This window comes from Limulus polyphemus, unplaced genomic scaffold (assembly GCF_000517525.1).
Source record: "Limulus polyphemus unplaced genomic scaffold, Limulus_polyphemus-2.1.2 Scaffold29, whole genome shotgun sequence".
NCBI classification, from domain to species: domain Eukaryota; kingdom Metazoa; phylum Arthropoda; class Merostomata; order Xiphosura; family Limulidae; genus Limulus; species Limulus polyphemus.
Window position 1 is genome coordinate 306,898 of NW_013665639.1, and position 14,228 is coordinate 321,125.

Consider the following 14,228-nt stretch of genomic DNA (forward strand, 5'->3'; position numbering starts at 1 on the left):
GACCCTCAGATTGCGAGTCGAGCGCCTTAACCACCTGGCCATGCCGGGCCAGATACCACAAGTAGTTAGATCATGAAACAGTCATTCACGTTATTCCATATGAAGATATGTTTATCAAGTCGCCAGATGAAAGACCTATGGATTTCTATGTAATCGACTGTTTTGTAAATCAAATATAAAGCCAGTCAACCATTTCTTTCTTTAAGTATCGATGTGAATGAAACCTTCTTCAAACTAAACAGTTGTTGTAATCTACATGATTTTTTAGGAATAATAAATATACTCTCAGAAAATATACATACACATTATTATATTTTACTAAATAATACATTTCAGTAAAATATTTGTGATTAACGTAAAATAATGCAATAAAAGTAGAGGATACTAGTACATATTAATGTGAAGATGTGCCGTGTGAGTTTTTTTTTTTTTTGTTCACCAATAATGATAGCTTCTGCTGATTGTTCTATGATAGGGGACTGTGTTTTCCGGAAAAATACTCTTTCTATGAGTGTTACAAAAATGTTCAGAAGAAATGAAACATTGTACTCTAAAGAAACAATAAAACTACACTTTTAAACTATAATACAATTTATTTTTTGAGTCTATATGTTAGTAATACGTGATTAAATAATGGCTGTAGGTAGAAGACTTGACATATTTCAGTAATGCAACAAGGAATATTTGCACGAATCTGACAATATCTAATTCTCTGTTTCAATGTAGTTCAGTTCACTTAGGTTATTATGACGAATCGTGTATCATAAAAATCTTAAACAAAATATCATATTTATTGTTACATTTCAAAGGAAATTTGATTTATGTGACATTGTATCCAACACCATAATACTTCTACATACTTTTCAAGAAGGAACTGTCGACTTTATTCCTTAGATTATTGTGTAATAATGATTTTGGATATAACTCACATGCTAAGTAGATATGATGACACCGGCGAATAAGAAAAAGTAAGTGTTTGATGGAACTAGCATCGATTAGCTCTGGAATACGGATTTCTTAAGCTTAATCTCCTTGGTTGAAAAAGCGCTTTCTGGAAAATATATGAACACCCGATGATACACAACCTTGTTGAAATCAATGTTGAAGGATGACGTGATAGAATCAGTATATATATATATATATATATGTCTATCGTCAGATATTCCTTTGTGTAGCTTTGCGCAAAATTCTGAAACAAAGAAACAAACATATCTTTTACAAATTTATTTCCAAATCGAAACTTCTTCAGTGTCTCAATAATTAATACACAATACTTTCTACAGAAATAAATTAGACGAAGTACCGCTTCGTAAAACATTAGCATTCCAAGGTAGTTTCAAGTTTAATGGAGCAACATTAAAAATAGTATTATGATGTTGTGGTTGTTTTGCAGAAAAAGTTTGTTTGTAGTTAAGCACAAAGCTACACAATGGGTTATCTGTGCTCTGCCCACCACGGGTATCGAAACCCGCTTTCTAGCGTTGTAAGTCCGCGGATATGCACCACTGGGGAGGGGCTGCAGAAAAAGAAAAACGATTATATCTTTCTATTACATCAAGATAGTTTTCGTTAAGTATTAAAATAATAGAAGTAAATTTGACAAAAAATGGTTAGGGATTTAAACATTTTGATATAAAATTATAAATCATTATACGTGTCAAGAATGTAGAATAAATTATGATTTCATTTACTTTTTATCAATTAGATGCAATTGTCCTCAATATATATCATATTCAGATACAATTTACATTTGTCTTCTACCTAGTAAGTGGGAGTTATCAATATTTGAGTAAAGTTCATCCGTGCTTATCCCTCAAGCCCTAAATTGTTTTTCAAGATCACTGTAAAATAGGATATCAAGTTTTAACGTGACTGAACGTGGTCAGATTGGACTTGACGTGCCTACTTGGCTCGCTGCCTTTGTCATTAATCCACCTTACCTAGATAATCAAAGCTATGGAAGAAGCGACGATATTCAAGTTCGTTTCGATTTATTTCTTTATGAAAATTTCTAAATTATTTATCCATAGAAAATTCATATGCCACGATTGAAATATTCTTATAGATAGTTCAAGCTAATGGAGAGTAGATTTGTATAATTTTTAGAATATTTTATTATCAGTATTATTATTTATTATCAGGAGAATGATAACATGGTTTCTATCTGACATATAGGTTTAACTCAAAGGCATTCTTAACAGGCTTAAAAGGCATGGAAGAATAAAAAAACAAATGTATACATAGTACTAATGCTGATTCATAAAAATTGAAAATATACATTAAGTCCTTAACTCTCTCAATACGGTCTACGTCAAGTTGACCGACCACGTGACCTTTTTCTATTTGTTTAAAAGTCTTTATAGCTTTAATACTTATAATTCTCAATATAGTGTGTATATATTCACGAAATTTGGCATACTTTCAGTTAATATTACAAGTGTTTCACATACAAAAAAAATATTTTTGGTGAAGTCTTTTAAATAAAATAAAATAAAGATTTATCCATTAATATATTAAGTATTTTTTTAAATAGTCCGTGTGCAAAGTAATTTTCATGTTGAAATTATAAATACTTTTGCTCGTCTAAAAAAATTCATATTTCCTTTATGTAATCCTTGAAACATCGTAAATCCATTTCAAACTTTTTTTAAATAAAACTTTATAGTTTATCAGTTATTTTCTCTACCCTATCTCAAAACGGAATCGGTCAATTCGACCAACTTCGTAACCAAAAATAATCGAAATAAACCTAAATTACGCTTTTTTTTTCTTTCTAGAATGACTTCAAATTGTAACCTGAAACAACATTCGTTATCCTAAATAGCTCTAAGTTCGTAACAATATACATTTATTTATAATTAAATTTTATTGTTATATTGCTCTTTCAACCGTGTCTAACTACTGTCCATGCCATTATAAGTTGTAAATCACTCAGAGAACGTGCAGCTCACGTTACGCTATCAAATTACATTACCCACAAGTTGCTCGCGTGCGTGCCTCGTGAACCATTTTAATTATATTATTATTATTACTTAGTTTACCTAATGTAGTCTTAAATAACTTAAAAAATCCGTATTTTAGTATTTACTTGTATAATAATAAATAAAGAATAAATGTGAAAAACAAGAAATAAAGTACTTACCCAATCTTCTTTTTTATTGCCCTTGACTGTCGAGGACAGTTAAGCCTGATTTTTTATAGTAATGCACTTAATGATTTTTATTTAATTAAATAATGCAACAAAGAATATAAACTAATAACATGCACGAAGTAGACAAATTTTCTTACCTCTCAACATTTTTCCGGCTTTCTATCTATTCGACTAGAGCCGTTACAAATTCTTGACTTTCTATTGGTTATAAGTAATATATATAATGAAAAATAAGAGAGAACTATTAACGAATTGTAAAAGAGAGGATGGAACAGGGGGTGTGTGGCAGAAGTGGTCTGATTTTTTATTCGATAGCTTTGTAACCAAACAAAATTGAAGACTATAAAATTATGGTTTGTCTGAACTATAACGATTTTATAGAGAATAATTTACACTTAATTTCGTACTTCTTCAATAGGTGGTGGATAAAATAGGAATGATGGCATAGTAAGAGAGAATGTGTCACGTGGGTCACACTAATGGAAATTCAGGATATTTTTAAATATTGCTTTGCATAATTAAGAACTTAAACTTATATACTATTAAAATATGGATTATTAGCTAAGATTTTATGCTATTCTAATTGGTATAACGTAAATAAAAAGTGGTTTAATAAAATGTTGAATGTAAGACACTAAAACCTTGTGTTATGCATAGTAAAGGGTACCCAGGGCAATAGGGTTAAATCTAGTGACCTCCGAGATAAAGAAAGTTTAACACTCTCTGGGGAGTATGCTATTTTTTTAAATCTCAAATTGATTTTACTTACTATACTTGTTTGTAACAAACTAACTTAACGCTAAATCTTCTTATTTTGAAGAAACATTATCTTAGAAAGGATATTTCAAGTGATAGCAGATATCTAGTTTTTGTTGTATTGGCTAGTGTTAAACACAAACCTACATAATGGGCTATCTGCGTTCTGCCCATTATGGAAGTAGTTCGCGCAGCATTTGACAGGTGGAAGTTCACGTGCTGCCATGACATTTGATAAGTGGAATATGTCTACCACAATGACACTTGACGCAGGAAGTTGTCTATTGCCAGAGAGCATATTGCTGTGGTTCATAGTTCTACGAAAGGACACAAGAGGGACAAGAAGTGGTAAAAGAGGATGTGTTCCTAGAGGAGAGGTAGGCTGAAATAGTTTGCAAGTGAACCACCAGAGGGCAATGTAGAACAATATGTCTCAACATATGATTACATCATCAACGTCTATATTTAATTATATGTTCTAAAAAGTAAAGCTATATTTTCAATGAGGCAATATAGCTTATTGTGTTTTCAGTTAATAATTCATTTGCATGTGTCTAAAAGTATTGAATACAAGTAAAACCAATATTTCAATGAGAGAACTATTGTAACATAATGTATTACATACATGTGTCAGTTTTTATCACACACAGTATCTTAATTTATCCATTATTTGAATAATGCAAACATTATAGCATAACCTCTTTTATATCTACATACACACTTCATTATTTCATTACTTTTATAGTTTTCAATTCTCTAGCTGCTATATTATACGTCTTGAAATGTTTTATTACATCCGATGTTTTGTTTTTATAATAAATATTGAACCAGAGAGTCAATATATCCATTTGTGATTTTTAAGTATAGATTTAGTATACATTTAATGTACTTATTATAGTTTGTTTCTATATTTAGTTTGCATGACATACTGATATTTTATATATAAACTACTTATCACTAATTCATTTCTGTAATTAATATATTGTATATCATCTACTTTCCCCAAAACAGAAGCTTATTTAATCTCTAAACAATAAACAATAATTTCATGTTTAGTTTTATAAGTTAATTTATATAATTGCTTCACTAAAGTTTAGTTTTAAAGAGGCTATGTAAATAGCTATGTTTGCCTATTACTATTGTAGAAAACTCTTATTCTTACCTTTTTGTATATATTTTCATTTTGAACATTAAACATATTACTACTTATAGGTGTTCTTACCACTTCTATCTGAGGGTCATTAACATTTAATACAAACGATAGAAAGGACAATGCATACAATCACCAAATGTTGTGGACATTTCAACGCTATTATATATTTAGTTGATTCATCACAGTTAATAGTATGTCAAACTTTTAGTAAGAGAAGGGCTAATAAAATTCAAAGTTCAATGTGGCAGAAACGAAAATTGTATGAAAACAGAAGTTGAACAAGTCAGTTATATTATATTGTATATGTCACTACATATGATTATACACTCATTACTAAGATACAAATCTCATACATATATCTACATTATACTTAATATTGAAAATTAATTTATTAAATTCTATATAATCATATATTTTCTACATAAATTTAAAAATAGTTGATTATAAATTTAATGTTTACCATACTTTAACTTAACTAGTGATCATCATCTTTTGCATGTCACTGGATTTAAATATCAGTACATAGTGTTACGAAACACTAAACGTGCATTCATGATATTCTATTTCTTAAGATTTGGCGGGACATGTTCAATACGCACATTTCAGTTAGCATTTAATTTTTGTATATTTTCTTCTCAATTAGATTCCATGAACTGATTATGTACATTTCTACAAATATGTTTAACCCTCTAATACAAGTCTCATTGTAGATATGCTATCATCAATGCAGATATCGTTGAGTTAGCTGGGAAGGCAACACCTAAAGTTAAGTACTATAATAAATGATGGCTGAGGATGTGTTACATTTCCATCAGACCTAACAAGCTCTATTATTTAGCAGCTGCATGCTATGCAAAGTGTGTTCAGTCCAGATACTGTTATATTTTTCTTCATTGGAAAACTGTGTAATGGATCAGAGTTGTACTGAAATAATATCAATCTTATCGCTATGCATTCAGACCTTCCTGTAACTCCAGAAAGTAGTCATTTTCATTTAGCATAGATTTAACATAATTTTTGTGACTCTGTAACTAAAAAGAGAACTGTGTGGTTGACTATCATAATATATGAGGGAAACTATGTTACTGACTCTTAGACTGCTTGTTTACAGTCTACGGTCTCTTGGCCACATATCCAGACACTCTCAGCATGAGATCACGAGGCTGCCATCAACCACAGGTCCTTGAAACATATCTAATTTTGCTATCGAAATTAAACACTGAAGCAACAAGAGGATCCAGTTATACAACTATTTACCATCAAATGAACATTTTTATAGATGATCACAAAATTACTCCGAGCGTGGATACTGTTCATCTAATACCTACTAGACAAAATTGGCTACTTAATATATGAACATAGGTCTTTATGACAAATAACTTAAGGGAGAATGTACAATAATGTGTTATGACCTTATCATATTTTTCTTACTACAATGAACTTTACAAATTTTCATAACTTTTATAACAATTTCATTGACGTTGAAGATATAAAAACTAAAACTCTATTATTATGTAATATGATAGGAATAATATCAACTTGAATGTAATAAGCATGGTTTAGACAGGTTATAAATGGGCATAAATGATTAAACTAAATCTAGTCACATTGGTGAATGTCTGACATTTTTATGTGAATTTATATGAATGTTTTTTATGAATTGATTTGATGTAAAAGAATAAATATGTATACCTTACCTTTTGTCAAGAGATCATAGAACTTACAAGCATATCACTATATCGAAAACATCCATTATGGTATTCGTAGTACTTATTGCTCCAATGATAGTGATGTAACATCACAATATTTAACACATTCCTCGTCCTTTATATCGTACCAGAGCCTGATAGTGTTTACTCTGCCACTTAAAAAACGTCAACACATCACATTTTTGTTTAGCACTAAGGCAGTTAGAGATTATGATCTTTTATAAAATATAAATGAATGAAAATGCATAATTATTAATAATGTTGTATGACATTAAGAAATTCTCAATATCTATGTGAGAATAGTCTACTTTTTACAGATACAATCAGTCTTGTTATATATCAGATGAAATACATTAGTTCTTATTTTCATTATGTTCAAATATTGCATGACATTAAAACAGGTTAATTCTCAGGTTGAAGTCATTGACTGCCATATGAATAATGAACAAAAGTCAGGAGGAGAGTCTAACTGAGTAGAAAGCATGCAAGAATTATACGCTAACTGAAATGTACTACACTTGTATGAAAGTTAATTTAATCTTGGCAATCCAGTATTTCATAATCCATACACATTTTGATTTGTGTTATTCCTAAATATGAAAGTTTATTGAGCTGTTAGCTTGTCAGAGGAATTTTCTCCCTGGATAAATTTAAAGAACACAACTCAAATTGCAAGAGAAACAATACTGTTATTTCTTTACATATCTAAAGAATTACACCCTGAATAGGTTAGACTATGTATAGATCTTGGTAAGTTATATTTGTAAACATTAGTAATTTTAAACTACAAATATGTGAGTTCTATATCGAAAACAGAAATAACTTCCTAATGTACTCTCAATCCATGAAAATGTCATGACTGAACACTTAGTTTTCTGTATTGTTATGTAAAGTACAAGAATAGAAAAATTCGATTTTTACTGACTGTTATATCTAGTGACACAAAATCCATTATTTACTGTTAAGCTTATTTTAGGTGTAAAGTATATTATGTAATGATAAATATTGTGCAATAAACGTGATTGATTTATAAAATGTCATAGAAAAGATGTCTTTTCTTGTAGAACATATCTTTTATTGTAAGAAATAACAAAATTAAAATATTTTGTTAAGAACTTTATTATTGTTATTACAGTTATTTTACATATTTTGTTATAAAAATCTTCAAAGGTAGGATGCATACACACTATTTTAGATAAATCCTCAATAAAGTTGTCGTTTTCTTACTTGAAGTTTTGTAAATATATGATTCAACATGTGTGATATTTGATAAATCTGTAATTTAACTTATATATAGTAATGATCGCAGCTTCAAACACATTGGGCTATGATGAAACATTAATTTTATATAAGAAGTATAAATGGAGGTTTGTATTAAATGTTCAAAGATATTTGTTAGAAGCTGATATTCATGGGGTGTAATTTGTCATAAAAGACTAAGTTAGACACATAATTATCTTGCATTTGATTTCTAATCTGAATAGAGTAAAATTAAGTTACCTTTTGTTAGTGAATTATCAACTTAAGGTGAGTCTAAGTTATAATTTCCGAATACTTCTAGACTCATCCTCTCTCAACTTTTGACTGATTGTTGCATGTCAGGCACAGTTCAATCTTACTAAGCAGTGAGCGTAAAATGTTTTTATTGTAAAGTACAATGAACTCTGTGAAATACAACAATTGTACCATAACTTTTCATTTATAAACTATATGAAATCTTACATACTGGATTGAATAGAACAAGTAGTAATATTGACATAATGTACAACAGTTGTATGAAAGCTAATTTAAATGAGACAATCCAATATTTTACAAACTAAGATATTTATTTAAATAGTATATTAGTGTATCTTGAAGGTTTCTGAATAAATGTTTCAGTATGTATTATAACAGTCTTATTCAGAGATTGTGATTTTACTTACATACATTGATGATAGCATATCTACGTGGAGACTTGTAATCGGTGGTTAAACATATTTGTTGAAATGTGGATAATCAGTTCATGGAGTCTAGTTGAATAGTAAGTATACAAGAATTATACATTAATTGAAAGATACATATTTAACCTGTCCTGTCAAATCTTGAGTAATAGAATATTATGAATACACATTTAGTGTTTTGTATCACTATGTAAAGTAAAAGAAGCAATAAACTATGTTTACTGACTTTTAAATTCAGTGACATATAAAAGCTGATGATCACTAGATAAGTTAAAGTATGGTAAACATTAAATTTATAAATTACTATTTTTGAATTTATGTAGAAAATATATGATTATGCAGAAGTTGAACAATTTATTTTCAATATTAAGTATAATGTAAATATATGTATGAGATTTATATTTTAGTGATGAATATATAATCATAAATAGCAACATGTAAAAGGTATTCTAATTGACTTGTTTAACTTTTGTTTTCACAATTTTTTAGTCATATTTAACTTTTAATTCTATTAGTCCCTTCTCTTAGTAAAAGGTCGACATACCATCAAATGTGATGAGTCGGACTAAATATCTAATATATATATAAGGGGTTATGCTATAATATTTGCCTCATTCAAGTAATGGATAAATTAAGATACTATGTGTAATAGAAACTGACAGATGTAATACACTATATTATAATAATTGTCTCATTAAAATATTGTTTTACTTATATTCAACACTATCATGACATGTGCAAGTTAATTATTAACTGAAAACACAATCAGTTATACTGTCTTTTTCAAATAATAGTTTTACTTTTAGGACATATAACTAAATATAGACGATGATGACATAATCACATGTTGAGACATGTTGATCAACATTACCCTTTAGTGGGTCGTTTGCAGACTATCTACAATGATGACCTTATCATCCTACCCACTCTTCTATTAACGCGCCCTCTGGTTCCACCTCGTGGAACTATGACCCATATCAATGCGCTCTCTGGCCGTAGACAACTTCTGTCATCAAGTGTCACGGTGGCAGACAACTTTTGCTTGTCAAGTGTCACAGCGGCATGACAACTTCCACCAGCCAAGTGCTGTGCTAACTACTCACGGGTATGTAAACCCGATTTTTAGCATCGTAAATATGCAGACTTACCAGAGAGTTACTATGGGGGCTGTAATTTTAAAAACGACCAGCTTATGTGATTATCCATACTATTTAAATAACTTAAAATTCATCGATAATGACTTGATCAGGTTTCACTGTATGAGTTAATTTAATCCTATTGTAATTGATTAACTACAAACATTTTATATGTTTACTAGTGTGAGACAGTTTGTTGAGACTAGTGTACTTATCCCTATAAAGTTTCAACGTTTTCTAACTTTCACACTCAGTGTTAATTGTTTCGAAAGTTAAACTACTTGGGATACAGACTTAGAGTTTACTTTTCCAAGTGAAATCCATGTCATGAGACACAGTATATTATGTAGATTGTCTCCTTTGACATAAGACACTTATTATATGTACATGCTTGGTTAGGATTTTAAAAGTGTTGAATAAACAATGAAAAAACCTGTGAAAACATAGAAATGTTTAAAATGTGTATAATTTGTTGGTAATGAATTACAGTTATTTCTGTATAACTAAGTGATATAGTTTTGACCTACCTTTTGGTATATTCCTCAAACTAGTACCAAGTGTTAAGTCACGATTTCGTACTTAATCTTAGGGTACAGTCATGCGGTTTGCCATTGTCTTCAATAGCAAGATTGAATATAGTTTTCAGGCATATGCTTTCGCAATACTAGGAACAAACCACGATGGACTATGCAACAGACAAACTATTACGTTAGGGAAAATTTTGATTGCATACGCATTACAGTTTATACAATGGTAAATAAAAAAACCTAAAGTCTAAATTTATTAGGAAAAACAAATAGTGCTAAGCTTTGCTTTTTTCACGAAAGTGTATAAAAATGTAAAACTATACCATGATATCTTGCACACTTAAAAACCACATGGAGCTCTAATGGATGATGTGCTCCATTAATGATGTATCTGACTTGAGGACGTATTACCCAGAATTGAAGCTCACATCTGGTGACGATATTTGTTACCTGTTGTTAGTGGTCTTAATATTACATGGACTCAAAAGTTTAAAACGCGCGCATAAGATTGCAAACAATATAGTAGTGAAAACAAATAATCATATCTATCCAAGCAATTTCGAGAGATGGATCTTCTTTCTTCAGTGGTGAAGGGATTGAAAAGGAAATCTTCCAAAAGTGTTCAGATTTAGAGTTTTCTCTTTTATTTTCATTACAATTTTTTTTTCTATGATTTATCTTCAAGGCCCAGATTCAACATCAGTACACCTTATACGTATATTATTTTGTTATGAATTATTTGCGCGCTCATTTTACTATAATGCTAGACGTATTTAGCACATTTGACATATGATTTCCCATTGCTTATTTCGAATTTAATTTGGTACTAACTGTTAACTAACTAAGCATGAAGGATATTCGTTTTTTCATGACTGATACGCGAGCTCACTGGATGTAGACTCAGGAGAATCAAACCTGATATGTTTCTTGGGCACGTGGCACTGACTATGCCTATGTATATACTTTTTTATGATTCATTTTATAAGTTTACGTTGGTTCAGCCTACGAACTTGAGATTTGCACCAAATTTGCTACTGACGTACGTTTGTTTGTTGGTTATTTTAGAGCAAAACCACAGTAGGATATCTGCTGTTTTCACCGCGTGAAATCGAACCTCAGATTTCAGCGTGGTAAGTCTGTACATTTACCGCTGTTCCACCAGAGTACGACGCATGTTTCGTCTTTTGTGAATTCATTGTTGTTTGCTCTTTTATAACTGCACGTTTCAGAAGCTGTGACAGTGAACATCAGCAAGAGTAAACTTCGGGCATTTTTCTATTTAACTTAAATCTGTGATTTGATATTATCTTCCTCAAAACATTGCAATATTTCATTAATATTGGCTATTTTTTATTGTACAGGATTTATAATTTTATGAATACTTGCTCTGGAAAAATATTCCATTAATAAAAATACTGTACTACGTTACCATTATCACGATTAAAAAATACTGCAATATATCTATGTGTAATTCAATGCTTAAGTTCTCACGCTTCTTTTCCTGCATTCTTCCGGGACCACGTGAGTTGTTACGTAGTTATGACGTTAAGATTATAATTCATTAATCATCATTGTGTGTATAAGAAGTAAAGAAGTTTTCTCAGTCTTTTACTTGGTATTGTTACATTACTTTTTTCCATGTGTTACATTGTTTGATTTGTAAGTGCAACGTTTAATAATTAAACATAATAATGGAATCCAATAAAATTTGTAGAAGGAAAAAGTACGATAAATCAACGGATATCTCAGTGATCCAGAATCAACGGCTAAAACGTATGGAAGGTAAAACAATTTGAAATAGCCTATTACGTTAAGAATTTGTCAGTAACGCGCACCTTTGACGGTTAATATAAGATATTTAAAAGAATCATCGAAACACTGGTTCCTTAGCATGCATATCTTCTTATCTGTAGTTTCATGTTTAGAGTACGTCAGTATTTCTGTACGAATGTTGAAATTAAATGACTATTTTGTGTCTAATGAGATATTTTTAGTCTCTAAGCCCACTGATGCACCAGTATTTCTTATTTCTTATACAAGCAATATTATTTTTACATAAGACAAGTTTGTTTATTGTTAAAAAACGGTCGCTATCCAGTGGACCACGAGGTTAAAATACCTCTTCTGATTACTTCGTGATTAATAATGCTTTGATATGCAGAATATAGTTGTTTTGTTAAACTATAATCAACAACACCTAGCGTTATATATATCTTACTGAATAAATAAAAAAAATCCAATTGTCCCCCCACTATAGCCCTCAGATTGGTTTTTACTTATCTACAAACTACAACGATTTAAAAAGTTAAGACCATATTTTTACGATAAATATAAAAGTTTTAAGCTACATTGAGCTTATCTTTTTAAGGCTTTCAAGGGTTACAGATTTTGACGTCTTAGATATTGAGTTTTGTAAACTATAGAACACTGTGAAATTGTGAAATTCTTTTCAACCGTTTAAAAACGTCAGTTTTAAGGATTGACGAACGGAATGTTTAAACTTACAATTCCTAATACCACCCGATGGCTTAGCAGTAAAACTCATGGCTCATAATGCTAAAATCGGGTTTCAGTACCCACGCTGAGCAGAACACTGTTAGTTACGTGTAGCTTTATGCTTAAAAAACTAACAATTTCTGAAAATTATCATTAGATGTTGAAAATATATCTTAAAAATACCCTTGAATTGTTTAGATGTTAAATTTTCACGAATTATTGTTCAAATGTACTTAGTTCTGATTTGATTTTCTAAAAATACCTTTAAGATAATAAAAAACTACATGTTTTGTTTTCTAGTAATACCTGAGACCTTTCATATGTTTCAAAAACAGACTGTATAGGGAAACTCTACCAAGTCCTTAAAAACTAAACATTATCGGACTGCCCATTAATTATTTAAAGTTTAGACTTTCTAAGAATGCCTTACAGACGTATATATCTTTCTTACATAGACCACCAGATGCTGAGAGTCTAAAGTAATAATTCAACTTTTTTATTGTTGTGAAATGATTTAAAATGTCAAATATAAGAGTAAATAACGTATCACAATAGTACCTTATTTTATTTTTATGTAGTAAAGTTTTAAAATGTTCTAAAAAGAGGTTTGGTATATAAGTTATCAATAGCTATACTCATAATAAGAATTGAATAAGAAGCTAAGGATAATGAAAATATAGCAATTTCTCAAAGATGATCTATAGTTACTCCTGTAAAATAAAGAAATACAAAAACATATACAGTTGTTGGTGGTCATAGGATGGGGGATAGTACATTTAATAAATAGATGATATACAGGTTTTGGCGGCCATATCATGGGGGATAATACATTTAATAAATAGACGATATACAGTTTTTGGCGGTCATAGCATGTGGGATAATACATTTTATAAATAGACGATATACAGTTTTTGGCGGTCATAGCATGGGGGATAATACATTTAATAAATAGATGATATACAGTTTTTGGTATCTACATTGATATATATTAAACCCAAGCTTTTAACAGCTCTACTGTAGTTATGTGAGGCTAAACTGAATGTATATTCAAATAACTATTTACACCATTGGTTCCTCAACCTTTTGATGCCGCGTGCCTCCAGCCAGACCTTTAAACCACCGATTTCTCCCTTATGCATATAACTTGTTAAAAACAACAATTTTATTTCAGTAAAAAGGTAAATTCCAATAAATGATTTAAGGATTAGTCAATATTACCTCAAAACTTCCAGAGAATGCCCCCAGTTTTAAGGTGAAAAGTATATTTTCTTTTTTTTTAATGTTTTTCAAAGGTTCTCGCATTCCTCTAGAAACATCTTTGCGTACCCCAGGGGTATACATACAGGGTATATGTATGTCT

At 30.1% G+C, this 14,228-nt stretch overlaps 1 protein-coding gene across 1 annotated transcript in view; it reads left to right on the plus strand.

The window, feature by feature from the left end:
- Positions 1–12,095: 12,095 nt before the first annotated feature.
- Positions 12,096–14,228, plus strand: part of LOC106459618 (ankyrin repeat and fibronectin type-III domain-containing protein 1-like) — a 72,495-nt gene continuing 70,362 nt past the window's right edge. The window contains exon 1 of the mRNA XM_022386492.1: positions 12,096–12,154. Within this exon, the coding sequence (XP_022242200.1) occupies positions 12,148–12,154 (7 nt within the window). The 5' untranslated portion in view covers positions 12,096–12,147. The remainder of the gene's footprint in view (positions 12,155–14,228) is intronic.